We start from the raw sequence: 26,249 nt of genomic DNA, 5'->3' as shown, positions 1-26,249 counted from the left end.
AGCCGGTCTTCCACTCCATTGCCTGAGATCCATCAGCTGGTCTTCCACTCCATTACCTGATTTTCATCAGCCGGTCTTCCACTCCATTGCCTGAGATCCATCAGCTGGTCTTCCACTCCATTGCCTGAGATCCATCAGCTGGTCTTCCACTCCATTACCTGATTTTCATCAGCCGGTCTTCCACTCCATTGCCTGAGATCCATCAGCTGGTCTTCCACTCCATTACCTGATTTTCATCAGCTGGTCTTCCACTCCATTGCCTGAGATCCATCAGCTGGTCTTCCACTCCATTGCCTGAGATCCATCAGCCGGTCTTCCACTCCATTGCCTGAGATCCATCAGCTGGTCTTCCACTCCATTGCCTGAGATCCATCAGCCGGTCTTCCACTCCATTGCCTGAGATCCATCAGCTGGTCTTCCACTCCATTACCTGATTTTCATCAGCTGGTCTTCCACTCCATTACCTGATTTTCATCAGCTGGTCTTCCACTCCATTACCTGATTTTCATCAGCCGGTCTTCCACTCCATTGCCTGAGATCCATCAGCTGGTCTTCCACTCCATTACCTGATTTTCATCAGCCGGTCTTCCACTCCATTGCCTGAGATCCATCAGCTGGTCTTCCACTCCATTGCCTGAGATCTATCAGCTGGTCTTCCACTCCATTACCTGATTTTCATCAGCCGGTCTTCCACTCCATTGCCTGAGATCCATCAGCCAGTCTTCCACTCCATTGCCTGAGATCCATCAGCAGGTCTTCCACTCCATTACCTGATTTTCATCAGCTGGTCTTCCACTCCATTACCTGATTTTCATCAGCCGGTCTTCCACTCCATTACCTGATTTTCATCAGCCGGTCTTCCACTCCATTGCCTGAGATCCATCAGCCAGTCTTCCACTCCATTGCCTGAGATCCATCAGCAGGTCTTCCACTCCATTACCTGATTTTCATCAGCCGGTCTTCCACTCCATTGCCTGAGATCCATCAGCTGGTCTTCCACTCAATTACCTGATTTTCATCAGCTGGTCTTCCACTCCATTGCCTGAGATCCATCAGCTGGTCTTCCACTCCATTACCTGATTTTCATCAGCCGGTCTTCCACTCCATTGCCTGAGATCCATCAGCTGGTCTTCCACTCCATTGCCTGAGATCCATCAGCTGGTCTTCCACTCCATTACCTGATTTTCATCAGCCGGTCTTCCACTCCATTGCCTGAGATCCATCAGCTGGTATTCCACTCCATTACCTGATTTTCATCACCCGGTCTTCCACTCCATTGCCTGAGATCCATCAGCTGGTCTTCCACTCCATTGCCTGAGATCCATCAGCTGGTCTTCCACTCCATTACCTGATTTTCATCAGCCGGTCTTCCACTCCATTGCCTGAGATCCATCAGCTGGTCTTCCACTCCATTACCTGATTTTCATCAGCCGGTCTTCCACTCCATTGCCTGAGATCCATCAGCTGGTCTTCCACTCCATTGCCTGAGATCCATCAGCTGGTCTTCCACTCCATTACCTGATTTTCATCAGCCGGTCTTCCACTCCATTGCCTGAGATCCATCAGCTGGTCTTCCACTCCATTCCCTGAGATCCATCAGCCGGTCTTCCACTCCATTGCCTGAGATCCATCAGCTGGTCTTCCACTCCATTACCTGAGATCCATCAGCCGGTCTTCCACTCCATTGCCTGAGATCCATCAGCTGGTCTTCCACTCCATTGCCTGATTTTCATCAGCCGGTCTTCCACTCCATTGCCCGATTTTCATCAGCTGAGCAGCCAAGTGTCCCTGGAAACAATCAAAATTGTTCTGTAAAATCCCCAGGCCTTTATTAAATCCCATCAGAACTCCTTGTAGACAAGAGGACTCCCAATATTCTATAAGCCCCCCATTCACACCGGTGTGACTTGTCATGTGATTTGGCAGGTCCAACTCGCATAACCAGTCACACCCCATTGTTGGCAATAGAGCTGTTGAAATTGGTGTGATGCTGATTTTGGAGTCCCTGCTCTATGTTTTCCAATTTCAGGTGCCACTTGCATTTTCATCTCTGCATGAAGTCACACAGATGTCATTCAAGTCATGTTGATACCCAACATGTCACGCTTCAAAATTGCGCCCGCTCGTGGAATGGTGAAAAACATTTACCCTTAAAATTCTCTATGGGCGACGTTTAAAAAATTCTACAGGTTGCATGTTTTGATTTACAGAGGAGGTCTAGGGCTAGAATTATTGCTCTCGCTCTGACGATCGCGGGGATACCTCACGTGTGTGATTTGAACACCGTTATTCGTTCGCTTATGCGCGCTAGCTCGTTGGGACAGGGCACTTTAACAAAAAATTTAAATAAATCTTATTTATTTTACTTGATTTTATTTATTTTTACACTGTTATAAAAAAAAAATTTGGGTCACTTTTATTCCTATTACAAGGAATGTAAACATCACTTGTAATAGAAAAAAAGCATGACAGGTCCTCTTAAATATGACATCTGGGGGTCAAAAAGATCTCACATCTCATATTTACACTAAAATGCAATAACGGTGATCTTGCGGTGAATCCGCCACAGAGACCATCATTATTGTTAACCGAACCACCGCCTGAAGAGATGGACACCTCGGTTGTGGTAGCAGCTGCTGCCATTAAGGAGATATCCCTCTTCAAAGTGCCGAGGTATATAGTCGTAGGCGGTTGGTAAGTGGTTGAATCGTGCATTTCAAGTAAAGTCGCATGATCTCAAAGTCGGATTTGGTTTGAAAGGGGTCTAAATTGATTGTGCAGGTCATTGAACCCGATGCAGCCAAGCGGCTAGCAATTTTGGAAGAAGGCCAGCAATGCCAGCCATTGCAACAGGGAAACAACACTAGAAATAAAGCAGACAGGGCTGGCAATGAGGACCTGTTTTTGAAAATACTAATTGCCTGACCACCATTGGCATTCCCCGACTTAGTTGAGGTAGGCGGTACACTTTTGTGTGGGTGGGTCAGCCACGCCACGTGACCTTTGGCCTATGGAAACCCACCTTCTGACCTTTGACCTCTAGGGGAGGTCCCTGTTCCAATTCCTGAGTCCTCGCCTTATTCTTCAATGGGAAACCCTAACCCTAACACCATAGCAATCTATTGTACCTGTATATACAACATAGTATCTACAATATAATACATTGTAGAAATCTATTGTATATGCATCATTAGCAAACTGAATTGTGAGGTGTAACGAAACGTCCCACACTCCGCTTGAGTCCCACACTCCACTTCCTCCCAGTCTGAATATAGATATCAGACATTCCAACGGCTAACAAGCACAAAACGAGACAATGCTTGTTTGTCTGCTGAACATGAACTCTTTATTAGAACCAAAATACAAGTCTTATATACAGTTGAGGAAGAGGCTCCGCCCTCCTACTCATATTACTCTAACAATACACCTGTAACCAAAAACAGAATTAACATGAGCTAAATAACGAATCCCTTACAGCAGTCAATGTGACTCTGTGCCCTCTTGGTCATTGTTATGTAGCGCCCACCCCCAAATCTAGGGGGCGCTATTTCAAATTTAAGGGAAGTCTGGGCCAGTATTTGAGCTCAGAACTGTTTGATTAACTCAAATTTGCCTCTGTTCTGGCTGTGGTACTGCTTGGTAGTTCCCCTTGTTGCCTGCAGGTGGTGTTGCCATCTCGGCCTTATGTTGGAACACAAGTGTACCATGGTGCATTGGGCTTCCTTTCTCGGCAGCGGTACAGTGGGAGTGGTGTATTGCTGGGGAGGGGTACTTAAGGGGCAGATGCAATTTTATGGGGTCCTTCGCCTCGTGGCCCTCCTGGCGCGAGGTGCGTGTGTGTGAGCCCGACTCCGGGGCCACGTTGGCCCGGAGTTGCTTCGCTGTCCAGTGGGCCCAGCTATGCTGGCTGGAGCCTACAAATCCTAAAAGGGATCCCAAGCTGTCTGTCCACAAGGGGGAAAGCTGTCTTAATGAAGGCAACCGGGGGAGGACTTGCCTTGGAGGAGACCGGCAAAGTGCTAGTGTCTCAGGTGAGGCCTGGTGACCTGCAGTCTGCCGGTTCCGACTTAAAGGCTCTTCTAATGCGCGGCTGGAGGTTCGGGACTTTGAAATCTTGTGGCAGAGTATTCCTGGACGCATCCAAGTTCATCCAAAAGGTCTGTGGCAAAGACCAAGTTGATTCAAAGGTCTGTGGCAGAGACCGTCTGGACAATAGTTTGTGCATCATCCCGGCTACTAGGCCATGTGAGAGGGGACTATCCGGGTGAGCAATACCCACTCCATAGTTGACAGTGGAGACTGATTGACTATCTTAAGCATTCTGTACCACGTGCCTGAACCTTCCCCTACTCTTCTCCTCCCTTCTACTTTCTCTACTTCAAGTTACCCTGCAGTAAAAAATAAAACCCAATTGTTGAAGGTTTTACATCTGTCTGGACATTTCATTTATTATGGACTTTCCCACCCTGACAACGAAGCAATCGAGGTAACGTGCAGACCCCAAATTTAACCAGCAGCTCCTTCGGGGGTAGTGCTACGGTTATGATAAATCAGAGCTTCACTACAGGTCAGACTTGTTGTCACGAGCTTCACACAGTAGATGTTACATTATCATAAGTATAAACACAGGACACCTTCACACAATAGCAGGAGCTCCAGCAGAAGTCGGGCCGTCTCCTACATTGTACAGACGCCAATGAGATCGGCTCTCTCAACTAACATGTTGAGTTCAGAATCAAACAAACCAAAAATAGTCTTTACATATATCCTGGGAGATATTGTGGATAAATATTACTGTCCCCTTTTAAGTAAACCAAGATATATTTTCTCAGTCAGCCTGTGCCAGGATGACACAGGATGAGTTAGTCATAAGAGGTGCCATAAGAGGTGCATGGGGAGCTGAAACAAGGGTTTCCCAACCTCTCCAAGGGATTCTGGGTTCCACGGGCCCTCCCGTCACAAGAGGTTCTACTTTTCTTCCACTATAACAATGGTGTAGCCCCCTATGGGGTGTCGTCAATAATATCATATCCAATGATCAATAGGTTCTGTGAAGTAGTGTAGAAATATTACTGAAATTACAAAATTTCTTCCGGAAACATGCTTGTAATCCAAAGAAATTGTATATCAAAGCAAATTTTCCCACAGGAAATGATAGAAACTAGGGTTGTCCCGATACCGAGTACAAGTACCGATACTTTTTTTCATGTATTTGTCGATACCAATTACTGATACGTTTTAAATAAATGTGTCCTTGTGTCCCCAAATGCAGCCTTGTGTCCCCAAATGCAGCCATGTGTCCCCAAATGCAGCCTTGTGTCCCCAAATGCAGCCATGTGTAGGTCCCCAGTGGCCTACCTGTGTAGGCAAAGAGAAAGCCCCCCGCCACCGCCGTCTGGTTGATCAGCGCGCGAGGAACATAACGGCTTTCATTTCATTAGCTGTTTGCTCCCTGCCACGCGTCGTCATATATAGCCCCTCCCCCTTGGGACAGGTGATCTGTCTATCAAAGTGCCTGGACAAGGGGGAGGGGCTATATATGACGACTCGTGGCGGGGAACAAATTGAAATGAAAGCTGTTATGTTCCCCGCGCGCTGATCAACCAGACGGCGGCAGCAGCTCTCCTCTCTCTTCCCCATTTACATTCTATTTTACCTACCCGAGGACTGCTCTGCGCCCCTCTCAGCCTCTCAGCTCGCTCTCCGTCCCCTCTCAGCCCGTTTTCCGCCCCCTCTCAGCCCGCTCTCCGCCTACTCTCAGCCCGCTCTCCGCCTACTCTCAGCCCGCTCTCCGCCTACTCTCAGCCCGATCTCCAGCCCCTCTCTGCCCACTCTCAGCCCGCTCTCCGCCCCCTCTCAGTCCGCTCTCCGCCTCCTCTCAGTCCGCTCTCCGCCCCCTCTCAGCCCGCTCTACACCTCCTCTCAGCTCGCTCTCAGCCCGCTCTCCGCCTACTCTCAGCCCGCTCTCCGCCTACTCTCAGCCCGCTCTCCAGCCCCTCTCCGCCCACTCTCAGCCCGCTCTCCGCCCCCTCTCAGTTTGCTCTCTGCCTCCTCTCAGTCCGCTCTCCGCCCCCTCTCAGCCCGCTCTCCACCTCCTCTCAGCTCGCTCTCCGCCTCCTCTCAGCCCGCTCTCTGCCTCCTCTCAGTCCGCTCTCTGCCTCCTCTCAGTCCGCTCTCCGCCCCCTCTCAGTCCGCTCTCCGCCCCCTCTCAGCCCGCTCTCCACCTCCTCTCAGCCCGCTCTCTGCCCCCTCTCAGCCCGCTCTCCGCCCCCTCTCAGCCCGCTCTCCGCCTCCTCTCAGCCCGCTCTCCGCCCCCTCTCAGCCCGCTCTCCGCCTCCTCTAAGCCCACTCTCCGCCAGCTCTCAGCCCGCTCTCCGCCCCCTCTCAGCCCACTCTCCACCCCCTCTCCGCCTCAGCTCCTTCGGGGGTAGTGCTACAGTTATGATAAATCAGAATTTCACTACAGGTCAGACTTGTTGTCACCGAGCTTCACACAGTAGATGATAAATTATCATAAGTATAAACACAGGACACCTTCACACAATAGCAGGAGCTCCAGCAGAAGTCGGGCCGTCTCCTACATTGTACAGACGCCAATGTGATCGGCTCTCTCAACTAACATGTTGAGTTCAGAATCAAACAAACCAAGAATATTCTTTACATATATCCTGGGAGATATTGTGGATACATTTTACTGTCCCCTTTTACGTAATCCAAGATATATTTTCTCAGTCACCTTGTGCCAGGATGACTTGGTCATAAGAGGTGCATGGGGAGCTGAAACAAGGGTTTACCAACCTTTCCAAGGGATTCTGGGTTCCACGGGCCCTCCTGTCACAAGAGGTTCTACCTTTCTTCCACTATAACAATGGTGTAGCCCCCTATGGGGGGTCTTCAATAATATCATATCCAATGATCAATAGGTTCTGTGAAATAGTGTAGAAATATTACTGAAATTACAAAATTCCTTCCGGAAACATGCTTGTAATCCAAAGAACTTGTATATCAAAGCAAATTTCCCCACAGGAAATGATAGAAACTAGGGTTGTCCCGATACCGAGTACAAGTACCGATACTTTTTTTCATGTATTTGCCGATACCGATTACTGATACGTTTTAAATAAATGTGTCCTTGTGTCCCCAAATGCAGCCTTGTGTCCCCAAATGCAGCCTTGTGTAGGTTCCCAGTGGCCTACCTGTGGCAAAGAGAAAGCCCCCCGCCACTGCCGTCTGGTTGATTAACGCGCGGGGAACAAACCAGCTTTAATTTCAATAGCTGTTTGCTCCCTGCCACGCGTCGTCATATATAGCCCCTCCCCCTTGGGACAGGTGATCTGTCTATCAAAGTGCCTGGACAAGGGGGAGGGGCTATATATGACGACTCGTGGCGGGGAACAAATTGAAATGAAAGCTGTTATGTTCCCCGCGCGCTGATCAACCAGACGGCGGCAGCAGCTCTCCTCTCTCTTCCCCATTGACATTCTATTTTACCTACCCGAGGACTGCTCTGCGCCCCTCTCAGCTCGCTCTCCGTCCCCTCTCAGCCCGTTTTCCGCCCCCTCTCAGCCCGCTCTCCGCCTACTCTCAGCCTGCTCTCCGCCTACTCTCAGCCCGATCTCCAGCCCCTCTCCACCCACTCTCAGCCCGTTCTCCGCCCCCTCTCAGTCCGCTCTCCGCCTCCTCTCAGTCCGCTCTCCGCCCCCTCTCAGCCTGCTCTACACCTCCTCTCAGCCCGCTCTCCGCCTACTCTCAGCCCGCTCTCCAGCCCCTCTCCGCCCACTTTCAGCCCGCTCTCCACCCCCTCTCAGTCCGCTCTCCACCTCCTCTCAGCTCGCTCTCCGCCTCCTCTCAGCCCGCTCTCCGCCTCCTCTCAGCCCGCTCTCTGCCTCCTCTCAGTCCGCTCTCCGCCCCCTCTCAGCCCGCTCTCCGCCCCCTCTCAGCCCGCTCTCCGCCTCCTCTAAGCCCACTCTCCGCCAGCTCTCAGCCTGCTCTCCGCCCCCTCTCAGCCCGCTCTCCGCCCCCTCTCAGCCCACTCTCCGCCCCCTCTCAGCCCACTCTCCGCCCCCTCTCAGCCCGCTCTCCGCCATCTCTGCAGCCCGCTCTCCGCCCCCTCTCAGCCCGCTCTCTGCCTCCTCTCATCCAGTTCTCCACCTACTCTCAGCCCGCTCTCCGCCTCCTCTCAGCCCGCTCTCCACCCACTCTCAGCCCGCTCTCCGCCTCCTCTCAGCCCGCTCTCCGCCTCCTCTCATCCAGTTCTCCACCTACTCTCAGCCCGCTCTCCGCCTCCTCTCAGCCCGCTCTCCACCTCCTCTCAGCTCGCTCTCCGCCTCCTCTCAGCCCGCTCTCTGCCTCCTCTCAGCCCGCTCTCCGCCCCCTCTCAGCCCACTCTCCGCCCCCTCTCAGCCTGCTCTCCGCCTCCTCTCAGCCCGCTCTCCGCCTCCTCTCAGCCCGCTCTCTGCCTCCTCTCATCCAGTTCTCCACCTACTCTCAGCCCGCTCTCCACCTCCTCTCAGCTCGCTCTCTGCCTCCTCTCAGCCCGCTCTCCGCCCCCTCTCAGCCCGCTCTCCGCCCCCTCTCAGCCCGCTCTCCGCCCCCTCTCAGCCCCCTCTCAGCCCGCTCTCCGCCTCCTCTAAGCCCACTCTCCGCCAGCTCTCAGCCTGCTCTCCGCCCCCTCTCAGCCCGCTCTCCGCCTCCTCTCAGCCCACTCTCCGCCCCCTCTCAGCCCACTCTCCGCCCCCTCTCAGCCCGCTCTCCGCCTCCTCTCAGCCCGCTCTCCGCCATCTCTGCAGCCCGCTCTCCGCCCCCTCTCAGCCCGCTCTCCGCCCCCTCTCATCCAGTTCTCCGCCTACTCTCAGCCCGCTCTCCGCCTACTCTCAGCCCGCTCTCCACCCACTCTCAGCCCGCTCTCCGCCTCCTCTCAGCCCGCTCTCTGCCATCTCTGCAGCCCGCTCTCCGCCCCCTCTCAGCCCGCTCTCCGCCCCCTCTCATCCAGTTCTCCACCTACTCTCAGCCCGCTCTCCGCCTCCTCTCAGCCCGCTCTCCACCCACTCTCAGCCCGCTCTCCGCCTCCTCTCAGCCCGCTCTCTGCCTCCTCTCATCCAGTTCTCCACCTACTCTCAGCCCGCTCTCCGCCTCCTCTCAGCCCGCTCTCCACCTCCTCTCAGCTCGCTCTCCGCCTCCTCTCAGCCCGCTCTCCGCCTCCTCTCAGCCCGCTCTCTGCCTCCTCTCAGCCCGCTCTCCGCCTCCTCTCAGCCCGCTCTCCACCTCCTCTCAGCTCGCTCTCCGCCTCCTCTCAGCCCGCTCTCCGCCTCCTCTCAGCCCGCTCTCTGCCTCCTCTCAGCCCGCTCTCCGCCCCCTCTCAGCCCGCTCTCCGCCCCCTCTCAGCCCGCTCTCCGCCCCCTCTCAGCCCGCTCTCCGCCTCCTCTCAGCCCGCTCTCCGCCATCTCTGCAGCCCGCTCTCCGCCCCCTCTCATCCAGTTCTCCACCTACTCTCAGCCCGCTCTCCGCCTCCTCTCAGCCCGCTCTCCACCCACTCTCAGCCCGCTCTCCGCCTCCTCTCAGCCCGCTCTCCGCCTCCTCTCAGCCCGCTCTCCGCCTCCTCTCAGTCCGCTCTCAGCACGCTCTCCGCCTCCTCTCCGCCTCCTCTCAGCCCGCTCTCCGCCTCCTCTCAGCCCGCTCTCAGCCCGCTCGTGACTCACAAAAAAGTATCGGGTGAAGCATCGGGAGCATTTGCGTGAGTACAAGTACTTGTGCAAATGCTCAGTATCGGTCCCGATACCGTTTATAGTATCAGTATTGGGACAACCCTAATAGGAAATCAGATGATTCATTCAATGACCATTTATACATAAGTCCTTCCGTCTATAGGCCATTGTCGCAATCTGACTTCATGGCAACTTCAGGGAATAGCTGGGTAATCTTCCAGTAACGTTGGATCCAAATCTTATCAATTAAGACGAGGATCCGACTCGGGGCTCATGCACACTGCAGCTCAAAACAAAGAAAATCTGCATTGAGCTCAGGTTGATGTGATTTGGCATGCGATATGACATGTTAAATTGCATGCCAAATCTGCAGCTATTGCCGGTAAAAGGCACCGTGCAATTCCTTAGACCCCTTAAGCCTGGTCGGATTTTCCACAGACAAAGCGCAGGACTTTTGTCAGAAGGGCGTTGGCCGTGAACTTGTCTTGCATACAAATGGCACACAATTGTCAGCCAACAAACACGAAACAATGTGTTTTTTTCAGCACTTTAGGCAACTTCTGCTAATGTTGTGTTGTGGTGTTTTTTTTTCCGACTGACTTGTGTACACACGATCGGATAATCCGACAACACACATTTGTTGGCGGACAATTTTAAAGCCTGCTATCCCACATTTGTCCACCGAAAATCCGACAACAATTGTCCGATGGAGCGTACAAACGGTCGGATTTTCCGCCAACAGCCTGTCATCACACATTCCCTATAGGAAAATCCGCTCGTGTGTACGAGGCTTTAGAAACCTTAAACCTCTTACACACGATAGGATTTTCTGACAACAAATGTGTGATGGAAGGGTTTTGTCGGATAATCCGACCGTTTTTACGCTCCATCGGACAATCGGTGTCGGAATTTCGGCAGGACACATGTTGGATAGATAGCATGCTTTAAAATTATCCGCCAACAATTGTGTGTTGTCGGATTTTCCGATCGCGTGTACACAAGTCCGTTTACACAAAAATCCAACTCTATTGCTATCACAAGGGATGAACATAGGGTTGCCACCTTTTCTTTAAGCCAAACCTGAACACTTTAGTGGCACAGTGCACATGTTTTTTGTAGTACACACTATAGGATTATAAAAGACCTGAGATACCGAGTGGTAATACGGCGAACAGTGGTTGTGGTCAAACTGCTCTTGCTGACATCATCCCCCTCTCTCTCCCTCTCTCTCTCTCCCTCTATCTCCCCCGCTCTCCCTTTGCCCCCCTCTCTCCCTTCCTCCGTCTTTCCACCTCTCCCCCTCTCCCTCTTCCTCCCTCTCTCTCCCTCCTCCTCCCTCTCTCTCCCTCCTCCTCCCCCTCTCTCCTCCCCCTCTCTCCTCCCCCTCCCTCCTTCTCCCCCCCTCTCACCCTCCCTCCTCCTCCACCTCTCTCCCCCTCCCTCCTCCCCCTCTCTCCCCCTCCCTCCTCCCCCTCTCTCCCCCTCCCCCCCTCCCTCCCTCTCACCCTCCCTCCCTCTCACCCTCCCTCCCTCTCACCCTCCCTCCTCCTCCCTCTCCCCCTCCTCCCTCCTCCTCCCTCTCTCCTCCTCCCCCTCTCTCCTCCTCTCCCTCTCCCCCTCCACCCTCTCCTCCTCCCCCTCCTCTCCCCTTCTCCCCTCCCCCTCCCATTCCCCTCCCTACCATTTTCCATCTCTCCCTACCATTCTCCATCTCTCCCTCCCCATCCCCCCTCTCCCCTCCCTCTCTCCCCATCCCCCCTCTCCCCTCCCTTCCCTCTCCCCTCCCTCTCTCCCCCCCTCCCTCTCTCCCCCCCTCCCTCTCTCCCCCCTCCCATCCCTCTCCCCTCCCTCTCTCCCCCTCCCCTCCCTCTCTCTCTCTGACATCATCCCCCTATTCTTCCTCTCTCTCTCTCTCTCTCCCTCTATCTCCCCCGCTCTCCCTTTGCCCCCTCTCTCCCTTCCTCCGTCTTTCCACCTCTCCCCCTCTCCCTCTTCCTCCCTCTCTCTCCCTCCTCCTCCCTCTCTCTCCCTCCTCCTCCCCCTCTCTCCTCCCCCTCTCTCCTCCCCCTCTCTCCTCCCCCTCCCTCCTTCTCCCCCCCTCTCACCCTCCCTCCTCCTCCACCTCTCTCCCCCTCCCTCCTCCCCCTCTCTCCCCCTCCCTCCTCCCCCTCCCCCCCTCCCTCCCTCTCACCCTCCCTCCCTCTCACCCTCCCTCCTCCTCCCTCTCCCCCTCCTCCCTCCTCCTCCCTCTCTCCTCCTCCCCCTCTCTCCTCCTCTCCCTCTCCCCCCTCTCCTCCTCCCCCTCCTCTCCCCTTCTCCCCTCCCCCTCCCATTCCCCTCCCTACCATTTTCCATCTCTCCCTACCATTCTCCATCTCTCCCTCCCCATCCCCCCTCTCCCCTCCCTCTCTCCCCCCCTCCCTCTCTCCCCCTCCCTCTCTCCCCCTCCCTCTTCCCTCTCCCCTCCCTCTCTCCCCCCCTCCCTCTCTCCCCCCTCCCATCCCTCTCCCCCCTCCCATCCCTCTCCCCTCCCTCTCTCCCCCTCCCCTCCCTCTCTCCCCCTCCCCTCCCTCTCTCTCTCTGACATCATCCCCCTATTCTTCCTCTCTCTCTCTCTCTCTCTCTCCCTCTATCTCCCCCGCTCTCCCTTTGCCCCCTCTCTCCCTTCCTCCGTCTTTCCACCTCTCCCCCTCTCCCTCTTCCTCCCTCTCTCTCCCTCCTCCTCCCTCTCTCTCCCTCCTCCTCCCCCTCTCTCCTCCCCCTCTCTCCTCCCCCTCTCTCCTCCCCCTCTCTCCTCCCCCTCCCCTCTCACCCTCCCTCCTCCTCCACCTCTCTCCCCCTCCCTCCTCCCCCTCCCTCCTCTCCCCTCCCCCTCCCATTCCCCTCCCTACCATTTTCCATCTCTCCCTACCATTCTCCATCTCTCCCTCCCCATCCCCCCTCTCCCCTCCCTCTCTCCCCCTCCCTCTCCCCTCCCTTCCCTTTCCCCTCCCTCTCTCCCCCTCTCCCCTCCCTCTCTCCCCCTCTCCCCTCCCTCTCTCCCCCTCTCCCCTCCCTCTCTCCCCCTCCCCTCTCTCTCTCCCCCCTCCCATCCCTCTCTCCCCCCCTCCCCTCCCTCTCTCCCCCCCCTCCCCTCCCTCTCTCCCCCTCTCTCCTCCCACCGCTCCTTATAGGGCCCCTGCCCATTGAAAACAACGGGGTCACACCTCCAACCCGCCCGCAAAATGCTGCAAAGTGGCGTTTGTGGGAGTATTTAACCCTTTTTTTAAAACTGAAACACTAGCGGCCGAAAAAACGCTGCTAAAAATAGCGGGGCTTTACCGCCAGCGCACCCAGCGCCTCAGTGTGAAAGTAGCCTAACTGTAGGGTGGATGGGCTGTGTGTGACACAACACTGATCACTGCTCCCGATTACAGGGAGCTGTGATCAGTGTCCTATCACTAGGCAGAACGGGGAAATGCTTGTTTACATCAGCATTTCCCCGTTCTTCCTCTCCGTGAGACGATCACGGGTATTCCCACAGACATCGAATCCACGGGATTCGTGGTCGGACTCATGGAGCTTGCGGCAGGTGCGCTTTCAACAATGCAGCTTCTTAAAGGGGACGTACCTGTACGCCCATCCGTCTGTCCGTGCCATTCTGCCGACGTATATCGCCGTGCGCTGGTCGGCAAGCGGCTAGTAAAAATAATAATAAAAATGACATAAAACCAACCCCCTATTTTGTAGACGCTATGGCCCGGATTCTCAGTGGAGATACGCCGTCGTATCTCTGCGTTGTACCATCGTATATATGCGCCTGATTCTTAGAATCAGTTACGCATAGATTTCCCTTAGATCCGACAGGCGTAAGTCTCTTACGCCTGTCGGATCTAACTGCATATTTACGCTGGCCGCTAGGGGCGTGTACGCTGATTTACGCGTCAAAATATGTAAATCAGCTAGATACGCGAATTCCCGAACGTACGCCCGGCCGACGCAGTACATTTAAGCCGTTTACGTTAGGCTTTTCCCGGCGTATAGTTACCCCTGCTATATGGTGGCGTAAGTGCGGCGTACCAATGTTAAGTATGGCCGTCGTTCCCGCGACGAAATGTGAAAATTTTGCGTCGTTTGCGTAACTCGTCCATGAATGGGGCTGGACGTCATTTACGTTCACGTCAAAACCAATACGTCCTTGCGGCGTATTAGGAGCAATGCACACTGGGAGATTTCCATGGACGGCGCATGCGCCGTTCGTGAAAAAAGTCAATCACATCGGGTCACAGTAGATTAACATAAAACACGCCCCCCCTGTCCCACATTTGAATTAGGTGGGCTTACGCCGGCCGATTTACGCTACGCCGCTGCAACTTGCTTTGAGAAAACAGCACTTGCCCGTCTAAGTTGCGGAGGCGTAACATAAATCGGATACGTTACGCCGCCGCAAAAATACGCCGCTGGAAGAGAATCTGGCCCTATAACTTTTGCGCAAACCAATTAATAAACGCTTATTGCGATTTTTTTTTACCAAAAATATGTAGAAGAATACGTATCGGCCTAAACTGAGGAAGAAATGTGTTTTTTTTTTTATCTTTTTGGGCATATTTATTATAGCAAGAAATATTGCTTTTTTTTCAAAATTGACGCTCTATTTTTGTTTATAGTACAAAAAATAAAAACCGCAGAGGTGATCAAATACCACCAAAAGAAAGCTCTATTTGTTGGGAAAAAAGGACACCAATTTTGTTTTGGAGCCACGTCGCACGACCGCGCAATTGTCAGTTAAAGCGACGCAGTGTGGAATCGCAAAAAGTGACCCGGTCATTCGGCCAGCCAAGGGCTTAAGTGGTTAAAGCGACGCAGTGCCGACTCGCAAAAAGTGCTTTGGTCAGGAAGGGGGTAAATTCTTCCGGGGCTGAAGTAGTTAACCTATCCATCGATTGAGGGGGCGGGGCTGGGATCTCCACCTCTAGAGTAAACAGGCCAGTTTAATTGAATGGCCTTTCAGGTTGGAGGCGTCGTCTTCATAGACACATTGGAAGGATCAGTTGAGGTGGTTTCATCCAAGCTTCTTCAGCTCTTGAAGGGTTTCTTTTGGGGGGACAAGGAGTGTTTTTAATAAGACCCCTCCTGTGCTTTATTAGGCACTTGAAGTAGGATTTGAACCTTTTAGACCAGAGGCCGGTGAGTGCTTGAGGTCATGTACAGCCAACAGGTTTACCCTTCATTTACTCCGAACCATGATATCATCCCAGAGGGGTTTGAGGATTACTACCACCACTGCCAGGCCTTCTTCTCCCCAGCTGCGTGGCCAGATAATGGGGATCTGGGGGGGCACCAGGCACAGGTCGTGGCTTGGAACCACGCTCCTCAGCCGGAGCCCCCTGGTCACGTCAATCTCTGTGCGCCTCAAACTCATCAGCTAAACATGGAGACCCCCTGGATGGTGGAGAGCCAGAAGATCGAGGAGAGTGAGGATTCTGATGGATCGGAAGAGGAGGAGAAGAGTCACCCAGTTCTCCAGTATTGCCCCCGTGACTGTACTCCAGCCTTCTGGCCGGGGAGCCCCAATTTTTCCAGCCAGACCCAGAAAAACGCCAACGTTCCAGGCTCCGATTTGTATCCGACACCGCCCAACACACCGGTGGAGACGCTGGCATTTAACCTGGAGAGTAGCTGCTCCACCGAAGAGGTGGCCAAAGGGAGCGACTCGCTTGCCAGCCAGGCCATGACCAGCACGGGGGCCCAGAAGAAGATTTTGTCTGACAAACTGAAGGACACGCTGGTGAGTGGCCGTGTGTGTGCAGCTTCTAGCCTTGGCTTGTGTGCAACTAGATTGCCAAAGTCTCTACGTTTTATAGCCGGCCTTGAGCCCAGGTTCACACTGAGCTGCGGGAATGAAGCCGAACTCGCGCAATTTCACTCCCGCATGGCGGTCCCGATTTTTGGCTGCGATTTCACAGATGTCAATGGAAATCGCACCCCGAAATCGCAAAAAAAGTAGCACAGAATCTACTTTTTGAAATTGGCGTGGCGTCGCTCCTATTAGGACGGTACAATTGCTGCCAATTTGACATATCAAATTGCACCGATGTGAACCAGGACTGAAGGCCTTTCTGATCCATATTGAATTAATTTTTTCTACCCCCCACCCGGTGCTGAAACTAATCCAGGTGCATGCAAAAAAAAAAAATAGCCTACTATCTTTAGTCTCTAGATCCAATACTTTTATATTGCTGACCTAGAGTGTGTGTGTGTATATGTATATGTGTGTGTATATATATATATATATATATATATATATATATATATGTGTGTGTATATGTGTGTGTATATGTGTGTGTGTGTGTGTGTGTGTGTGTGTGTGTGTGTGTATATATATATATATATGTGTATGTATTGTATTTCTTTTGGGGGGTTTTGTGAAAGTAGTGCAGCGCTGTGTATCTATAAATCTTATATAATCAAATAATTATACATTCCATAAAACAATTTACGAAAAATAACATTTATGAAACAAAAAGTTAATACGTAGGTTTCCAGGTATTTAACTGGATTTTTTTTCATTAATTGTTTTATGGAATGTATAATTATTACTGTTTGAGTTCCATAAATGTTATTTTTATTTTATTTTTTTCGTAAATTGTTTTATGGAATGTATAAATTATTTGTTCATACAAGATTTATAGATACACAGCACTACTTTCACAAGAACAAAAAATATTATTATTAATTATAATAATTGTTATATATTTTTTGTGAAAGTAGGGCAGTGCTGTGTATCTATAAATCTTGTATAATCAAATAATTATACATTCCATAAAACAATTTATGAAAAAATAAATAAAAAAAAATACAATTAAATACCTGGAAACCTACGTATTAACTGTTGGTTTCATAAATGTTTTTATTTTATTTTTTGTAAATTTGTTGTATGAACAAATAATTTATACATTCCATAAAAGATTTATAGATACACAGCACTACACTACTTTCACAAAAACAAAAAAATATATAACTATTATAATTAATAATAATAATAATATTTTTTGTTCTTGTGAAAGTAGTGCTGTGTATCTATAAATCTTGTATGAAAAAATTAATTTATACATTCCATAAAACAATTTACGAAAAATAAAATAAAAATAACATTTATAAAACACAAACACTTCATACGTTTTCCAGGTATTTAACTGGATTTTTTTTGTCATTTAATTGTTTTATGGAATGTATAATTTGTTTTATATAAGATTTATAGATACGCAGCGTTGCCCTATTTTCACAAATCTTATATAAACAATTTATGAAAAAATTAAATTTATAAAACATACCGTATGTTTCATCCAAAAAAATGTTTTAATGGAATGTATAATTATTTGTTTAAGATTTATAGATAAGCAGTGCTGCTTATCTTCACAAAATGTAATATTGCAAGAAGTGTGGTGTATCCCTATAAGTGTTCAGCAGTAAGGATGAGCTCCGGCGCGTTCGCACCGTACACTTGCAGAGCCCGCCAGGAAGTCGGCACCCCGCGCTGCGCTAATCACAGCCAGGGAGACATTTTTCCGATCTCTGCGGCCGAGCATCGGACGATGTCTCCCTGGCTGTGATTAGCGCAGCGCGGGGTGCCGACTTCCTGGCGGGCTCTGCAAGTGTACGGTGCGAACGCGCCGGAGCTCATCCTTATTCAGCAGCTGTGTAGACACTCGGAGGGGTATATTTTTTTATGTTTTTCACGTTATTATAGGAGTCATTTTATTAGCATTGTGGTGCTGATTGTTTTTCTCCAAAAAAGAAAGATTGTGTGTGTGGTGTGTTTTTTTTTTTTTTTTTAAATAAAAAAACACACACACACACACACACATTCCTTTTCTGCATACTTGTTACCTGGCTGTGATCTCAAACATTGCAAATAGATCAACATGACAGCCAGACAACTAGCATTTTGGGAAGGCGGGATTGGTAATGCCACACTAATGGATATGAGCCCCTTATTTTGAATATATTGAATTCAAATTGATAGTAGTGTGTGTATTTATCGGGGTATTGCGCGCTCCGGCGTATAGCGCACACCCCTAATGTGGATCCGCATTCCTGTAAAAAAAAAAACATTTTAGTACTTAGTTTTAGTGTCTTGCGCGGCGTCCATCGGCGGTCTTGTCGGGTCCGGCGTCCATCTGCGGCTTCGATGGTGTCCTCCCGGCTTCTCCCGCACTGTCTCCCCGTCGAATCGCCGCTTCCCACGCTCAGTTTGAATGCCTGCGCCGACATATACCGAATGCAGTACACTCGGCTATATTCGGCCAGGCTTCGCTCGTGTTCACGCTCTGTGACGTTTATGTGTGAGCACGAGCCTGGCCGAATGTAACCGAGTGTACTGCGCTCGGTATATGTCAGCGCAGGTATTCAAACTAGGCGCGGGTATCGGCGTATATCGCGCACACACGATTTTCCCCTTATTTTAAGGGGGAAAAAAGTGCGCGGTATACACCGAAAAATACGGTATATTGTTGTTTTTTTGCCCTTGCTTTGTTATAACCATGCATATTTCATTTGCAGTCCCCCCCCCCCCCTTACAGCTTTCAAGAGTGGTTATTCCTGCAGCACCTTGTCATTAACCACTTCCATACCGGGGGGCACTTACGCACCTTCCTGCCCAAGCCAATTTTCAGCTTTCAGCACTGTCGCACTTTGAATGACAATTGCGCGGTCGTGCTACACTGTACCCAAACAATTTTTTTATCATTTTGTTCCCACAAATAGAGCTTTCTTTTGGTGGTATTTGATCATCTCTGCGGTTTTTATTTTTTGAGCTATAAACAAAAGAAGAGTGACAATTAAAAAAAAAAAAAACACTATTTTTTACTTTTTTATTTAATAAATATCACAATTTTTTTTAAAAAAACATGTTTTTTCCTCAGTTTAGGCCGATACGTATTCTTCTACATATTTTTGGTAAAAAAAATCGCAATACTCATATATTGATTGGTTTGCGCAAAAGTTATAGCGTCTACAAAATAGGTGATAGATTTATGGCATTTTTATTTTATAATTTTTTTTACTAGTATTGGCGTTGACTTGCGTTTTTTTTTTTTTTTTTTTACCGTGACATTGCGGCGAACACATCGGACACTTTTGACACGTTTTTGGGACCATTCACATTTATACAGCGATTAATGCTCTAAATATGCATTGATTACTGTGTAAATGTGACTGGCAGGGAAGGGGTTAACCACTAGGGGGCGTTGAAGGGGTTAATATGTTCCCTAAGGTGTGTTCTAACTGTAGGGGGGAGGGGACTCAAGGGGAGGAGACCGATGTGTGTTCCTCTGTACTGGGAACACACATTGGTCTCCTCACCGCTGACAGGAGTGTGGATCTGTGTGTTTACACACCATCATTACACACACAGATCCACACTCCTGCCGTGATTAGCGGCAATCGCAGGCACCCGCGTCGGGTCACGAGTGTCGCCGCGGGCGCGCGCCCTAGATCGCCGGGAACGCAGGACGTCCTATGACGTCCACCCGGATCGAGGAGGGGTTCCTGCCGCCGTCATTTTACAATGACGCTGTAGGGGTGTGGTTAATAATGGATCTGCAGCTATAGGAGGAATCTGCAGAAGCCGGAGCTTTACACATCATGATGCCACTGATTGTGATTTCTAGGCTCAAATGCACCCATTGTGGGGGGAAATGGTTGGGGTGTCCCCAGATATGAGCAGCAGTAAAAACCTAAAATGGGGGGGGGGGGGGGGGATAACTCCCAGTAAAACCTTGGATTGTGAGCATTATTCGTTCCGGAAGCATGCTTGTAATCCAAAGCACTTGTAAATCAAAGCAAATTTTCCCATAAGAAAAAATGGAAACTCAAATGATTAGTTCCACAACCATTTATTCACAAGACCTTCAGTTTATAGTCCATAGAAAAAGATTATAGCGATGTGATTGGTTATGTGACCATAAAATGTCCGTCCACCAATGGAAACCTCCACAAGGGGATTAGAAGAAAAATCCAGCAGGAGCTCCAGAGAATACCAGGCGCTCTGCAGGCAAGTGGCAGAGTTCTCCCCTCCCTCCTTCTCTCTTTGTTTGTGTCCATCCTGAACTGAGCATAGGTGTGTGTCCGTCCAGAACTCATGTCTCTGACCGTCTCCTGTATTATGTCTGCAGTCTCTGACCGTCTCCTGTACTATGTCTGCAGTCCCTGACCGTCTCCTGTATTATGTCTGCAGTCCCTGACCGTCTCCTGTACTGTGTCTGCAGTCTCTGACCGTCTCCTGTACTGTGTCTGCAGTCTCTGACCGTCTCCTGTACTGTGTCTGCAGTCTCTGACCGTCTCCTGTACTGTGTCTGCAGTCTCTGACCGTCTCCTGTACTGTGTCTGCAGTCTCTGACCGTCTCCTGTACTGTGTCTGCAGTCTCTGACCGTCTCCTGTATTGTGTCTGCAGTCTCTGACCGTCTCCTGTACTATGTCTGCAGTCTCTGACCGTCTCCTGTATCATGTCTGTAGTATGCCTGGGGGCTCTTTCTAACAGAAGCCCTCTCTGTGTCCATCAGAGAGACCCCCCTCCAGGTCCCAATAAAGTACTCTGCTTCTCTTCCTGTATTGTGTTTATTGTTAAGAGATCATGTAAGGATCCCGGGGTAATGAAGACTTTGTGGGGGAGCATCTCTGTGGTTGAGTCATTGCCATAGAAACATTTGTAAAGGGGAGGAGTTGGTACAATTGACCACGCCTATGTGGGGGGGCACCAGAAATATTTCTGCACCCAGGCGCCTGTCACCCCAGGATCGGCCGTGGAGAGGAGCCTCTAAGTGTAGCAATATGGTTACATTTAATTAAGGTAAAACTCACATGGTTGATGACTAAAAGAGGCACATCTAAGTATGGAGGCATCCGGGGTAAAGCTGTCCACATAGACCGTCCTCCTCACCTCCGGCTCTCACCGCTGTCAGTCTGCAATCGTGACCGGGAAGACTACCCTGCAGTAGAGTGGTCTGAAAGCGAGGCTTGAACCGCTCGTGAAAAGGACGACATCAATGGCGATGAGGAGGACGGTCTACGTGGACAACTTTACCCCGGATGCCTCCATACTTAGATGTGTCTGTTTTAATCATCAACCATGTGAGTTGCTAAATGTTGTCCCTTCATTAACCGGTTGCCACCCGCCGCATGTACATGTACGTCCACAGAATGGCACGTACAGGCACATGGGCGTACGTGTACGTCCCCGCCTTTCCGCGGGTCCGATCTGGACCCCCCCCCCGGTACATGCGGCGGTCGGAAACCCGCGGGGAGCGATCCGGGATGACGGCGCGGCTATTCGTTTCTAGCCGCCACCTCGCGATCGCTCCCCGGAGCTGAAGAACGGGGATCGCTGTATGTAAACACGGCTTCCCCGTGCTTCACTGTGGCGGCGCATCGATCGAGTGATCCCTTATATAGGAAGACTCGATCGATGACATCAGTCCTACAGCCACACCCCCCTACAGTTGTAAACACACACTAGGTGAACCCTAACTCCTACAGCGCCCCCTTGTGGTTAACTCCCAAACTGCAACTGTCATTTTCACAATAAACAATGCAATTTAAATGCCAATGGTCCCAAAAATGTGTCAAAATTGTCCGAAGTGTCCGCCATAATGTCGCAGTCACGAAAAAAAACGCTGATCGCCGCCATAAGTAGTAAAAAAAATAATAATTAATAAAAATGCAATAAAAATATCCCCTATTTTGTAAACGCTTTAACTTTTGCGCAAACCAATCAATAAACGCTTATTGCGATTTTTTTTTTTTTTTTTTTTTTTTTAACAAAAATAGGTAGAAGAATACGTATCAGCCTAAACTGTGGGAAAAAATATGGTATATATTTTTGGGGGGATATTTATTATAGCAACAAGTAAAAAATATTGCATTTTTTTCAAAATTGTCGCTCTATTTTTGTTTATAGCGCAAAAAATAAAAACTGCAGAGGTGATCAAATACCACCAAAAGAATTTCTATTTGTGGGAAAAAAGGACGCCAATTTTGTTTGGGAGCCACGTCGCACGACCGCGCAATTGTCTGTTAAATCGACGCAGTGCCGAATCGCAAAACCTGGCTTGGGCATTTAGCTGCCTAAAGGTCCGGGGCTTAAATAGTTAAATGTAACCATATTGCTACACTTAGAGGCTCCTCTCTTCTCTTTTATACTCAGCTGTGACATGACGCTACTCTTATATCAAGACATCGCTTGTATATCAAGTCAAAATTTATTAAAAAAAAAAAAAAATCTTGTCTTGCAAAACGCTCTCAATCCAAGGTTTTGCTGTACTTTTTGCTTTTTTCTCTTTTTTTAGGAAATGCTCAGTGAGATGGAAATTGAGCAGTTTGCTAGGAACCTGAAGCAGAAGCGGTTGAATATGGGCTTTACACAAGCAGATGTTTGCTACGCCATGGAACTTTTGTATGGTAAGCACTGTGCCCCCCTTCTTTTGTGCCCCCCTTCTTTTAGTATGTACCGTATTTATCGGCGTATACCGTGCACTTTTTTCCACTTAAAATAAGGGGAAAATTGTGGTTGCGCGGTATACGCCTGTAACGGAATGACCCGGGACACCCAGAGACTTTGTGAGGATGGGGGATACTCCTGTGTCAGCGTCACTGATAACTCTTGGGTCTGAGTCCACCCTGTGCCTTTTGGGCATGGGGTGGCAAGTGAATCATAATTCATGTATTACATGAGATGGAACATCACTGATAGTTCGTGTTGCAGGATTTTGAGATACTGCAAGATGTTGGCCCAACCAGTCAATAGTGACTCATTCTATGCTTAGCCCTGACTAGTGGCATGCTAATTGAGTCAGGGCCTGGAAGACATTCCATTGTCCTTGTGTTAAGGTGTTAACCCAGGCCTGCTCCCAGAACTCTAATTATGTATGCTAAATACTGTTTATGTATGATAACACTGTCTAAAGCCTAGTGATGCTCAGAGGTGTGAATAGGTGTCAAGCTGTATGCGTAGACCGAATGTCTGCCTAGGGAACTCAGTGTGTGAAGGTGTTTTTTTTGTTATGCTGTTAATTAAGGAATGTTTAATAATTAGCCTTAGTGTGTGATTAGGGGGGTGGATATCTCATTGTTGCTTTAATGCCTTGTACTGTATAAAAAGCTGAGAAGAAACCATTAAAGTGTCTTTACATTTGAAACCAGAAGCACAGAGCTGTGTGTCTCGTGTCTGGGGGGAATTCTTATGGATCGGGTCCTGTTGGTTGGAGTGTCGATAAGCTGTCGTGACTGGGATGGAAGGTCGTAAACGGTGGTGACCGTTACAACGCCGATACCCGATTCCCGCGCTCAGTTTGAATGCCTGCGCCGACATATACCGAGTGCAGTACACTCGTCTACATTCGGCCAGGCTCGGCTTCGCACGTGCTCACGCATAAACGTCACAGAGCGTGAGCACGAGCACAGCCGAATGTAGCCGAGGGTACTGCACTCTGTATACGTCGGCGGAGGCGTTCAAACTGAGCGCGGGAAGTGGCGATTCGACGGGAGACAGCGCGGGAGAAGCCGGGAGGACACCACCAAAGCCGCAGACGGACGCCGGACCCGACGAGGAGGACACCACTGAAGCCGCAGACGGACACCGGACCCGACATGGACGCCGCGCAAGACACCAAAACTGTAAGTACTAAAATGTTTTTTTTTTTACAGGAATGCGGGTCCACATTAGGGGTGCGCGCTATACGCCGGAGCGCGCAATACCCTGATAAATACGGTAAATTGTTTAGGTTCTGCAACTCCTTAAGGCTCGATTCACACCTATGCATGTTGCTTTTGAGTGTTTTTGCGGTGCTTTTTGCGATGCTTGCTGCGTTTTTCCACACTCGATTTTTACCACGATTTTAACGTTTTTATTATTTATTTCTAAATAAAAAAATCCCCTATTTTGTAAACACTATAAATATATATATATATATTATAGTATTTATTATAAAAAAAATGTAAAAAATATAGATTTTGTTTTCAAAACTATTTTTGTTTATAGCGCAAAAAATAAAAACCGCAGAGGTGATCAAATACCCCCAAAAGAAAGCTCTATTTGTGGGAAAAAAAGGACGTCAATTTTGTTTGGGAGCCACGTCGCACGACCGTGCAATTGTCAGTTAAAGCGACGCAGTGCCGAATCGCAAAACCTGGCCTGGGCCTTTAGCTGCATTTTGGTCCGGGGCTTAAAGCGGATGTGCCACGGGAAAAAATATTAAAAGCCAGCAGCTACAAATACTGCAGCTGCTGACTTTTAATATTAGGACACTTACCTGTCCTGGAGTCCAGCGCCGTCCGCAGCAGAGCACGAGCGATCGCTCGTCACTCTGCTGCTCCCCCCGCCATCCACGCTGAGGGAACCAGGAAGTGGAGCGCTGCGGCTTCACTGCCCGGTTCCCTACGGCGCATGCGCGAGTCGCGCTGCGCCCGCCGATTGGCTCACACGCTGTGTGCTGGGAGCCGAGTGTTCCCAGCACACAACGGGCGACAGACGGGAAGTCAGAAAAACCCGTCTTTCGCCCGTAGCGTGTGGCCGGAAGTGGGTGCAAATACCTGTCTTTAGACAGGTGTCTGCACCCCCCTCCCCCCTGAAAGGTGTCAAATGTGACACCGGAGGGGGGGAGGGTTCCGATCAGCGGGACTCCACTTTAGGGTGGAGAACCGCTTTAAGTGGTTAATCATACACTCTCTGCAGGCTCCATCCCCTCAGAAGCCCTTCAAGCGAACATCACCACGATCCCCTAACCACTTCAGCCCCGGACCATTTGGTTGCCCAAAGAACCGGCCACTTTTTGCAATTCGGCACTGCGTAGCTTTAACTGACAATTGCGCGGTCGTGTTATGTGGCTCCCAAACAACTTTTTGTCGTCCCCCCCACAAATAGTTTTCTTTTGGTGGTATTTGATCACCTCTGCGGTTTTTATTTTTTTGTGCTATAAACAAAAATAGAGCGACAATTTTGAAAAATAAAAGCAATATTTTTTAACTTTTTGCTATAATAAATATTCCCCAAAAAAATATCGAAAAAAAAAGTTTTTCCTCAGTTTAGGCCGATACGTATTCTTCTACATATTTTTGGTAAATAAATTGCAATAAGCGATTTGGTTTTCACAAAAGTTAGTGGGGTAGATTCACATACCGCCGTAATTTGACATCCGCGCCCGCGTAGTGTTACGCCGGTTCTCAAAGGCAGTTACGCTAAAAAAATGGGCTTCCTCCACCGACGTAACTTGATTGCGGCGGCGTAGAATTGTGTGCAATATAACTTTGGCCGCTAGGGGCGCTTCCGCTGTTGTCGGCGTAGAATATGCTAATTTCCTAGATATGCCGATTCACAAACGTACGTGCGCCCGGCGGTATTTTTTTTACGTCGTTTGCGTAAAGGCTTTTTCTGCGTAAGGCTGCTCCTGCTATTAGGAGGCGCAGCCAATGTTAAGTATGGACGTCGTTCTCGCTTCGAAACTTGAATTATTTATGTTGTTTGCGTAAGTCATTCGCGAATAGGGCTGGACGTAATTTACGTTCACGTCGAAACCAATACATCGTTGCGCCGTGCTTGGAAGCAATGCACACTGGGATATGTACACGGACGGCGCATGCGTCAATCACGTCAGGTCATCATAAATTTACATAAAACACGCCCCCCCTTCCACATTTGAATTACGCGCGCTTACGCCGGCCCCTTTTACGCTACGCCGCCGTCACTTACGGAGCAAGCTTTGTGAATACAGCACTTGCTCCTGTAAGTTACGGCGGCGTAGCGTAAATACGAAACGCTGCGCCGCTGTAACTATGCGCGCCCGTACGTGAATCTACCCCAGTGTCTACAAAATAAAGGAAAGTTTTTTTATGGCATTTTTATCAATATTTTTTCTTATCATGACTGCGACATTATGGCGGACACTTTTGACACCATTTTGGGACCATTGTCATTTATACAGCAATCAGTGCTAAAAAAAAAAAGAAGCATGAATTTCTGTGTAAATGACAGTGACGAGGTTAACCAGTAGGGGGCGCTGAAGGGGTTGAGTGTGTCCTAGGCATGTGTTCTAACTATAGGCGGGGGCTACGTGTGACATGACATTGATCACAGCTCTTTGCAATCGGGAAGCGGTAATCAGTGGGCCGGATTCAAGTAGATTTGCGCATTTATTACGGAGGCGCAGGGCAACGATTTTTCCCTGCGCCCCCGCAATTTTTTTGCACTGCCCTCGATTCACGGAGCAGAAGCTCCGTAAATTGCGTGCCGGCAAAGCGCGCGCAATTTAAATGATCCCGTAGGGGGCGGGAATCATTTAAATTAGACGCGTTCCCGCGCCGATCGTAGAGCGCATGCTCCGTCGGGAAACTTTCCCAACGTGCATTGCGGCAAATGACGTCGCAAGGACGTCATTTGCTTCAAAGTGAACGTGAATGGCTCCAGCGCCATTCACGATTCACTTACGCAAACTACGTAAATTTCAAATTTCGCGACGCGGGAACGACGGGTATACGTAACATTGGCTGCGCCTGCTAATAGCAGGTGCAGCCTT

At 49.9% G+C, this 26,249-nt stretch overlaps 1 protein-coding gene across 1 annotated transcript in view; it reads left to right on the top strand.

The window, feature by feature from the left end:
* Positions 1–14,816: 14,816 nt before the first annotated feature.
* The window catches only part of LOC120924675 (POU domain, class 5, transcription factor 1.1-like), a 32,190-nt gene continuing 20,757 nt past the window's right edge, over positions 14,817–26,249 (top strand). Inside the window, exons 1-2 of the mRNA XM_040335673.1 lie at positions 14,817–15,471; positions 22,029–22,140. Coding sequence (XP_040191607.1) covers positions 14,887–15,471; positions 22,029–22,140 — 697 coding nt within the window. The 5' untranslated portion in view covers positions 14,817–14,886. The remainder of the gene's footprint in view (positions 15,472–22,028; positions 22,141–26,249) is intronic.

This window comes from Rana temporaria, chromosome 1 (genome assembly GCF_905171775.1).
Source record: "Rana temporaria chromosome 1, aRanTem1.1, whole genome shotgun sequence".
In the NCBI taxonomy this organism is placed as follows: domain Eukaryota; kingdom Metazoa; phylum Chordata; class Amphibia; order Anura; family Ranidae; genus Rana; species Rana temporaria.
This window is presented reverse-complemented; position numbering and strand designations above follow the sequence as displayed.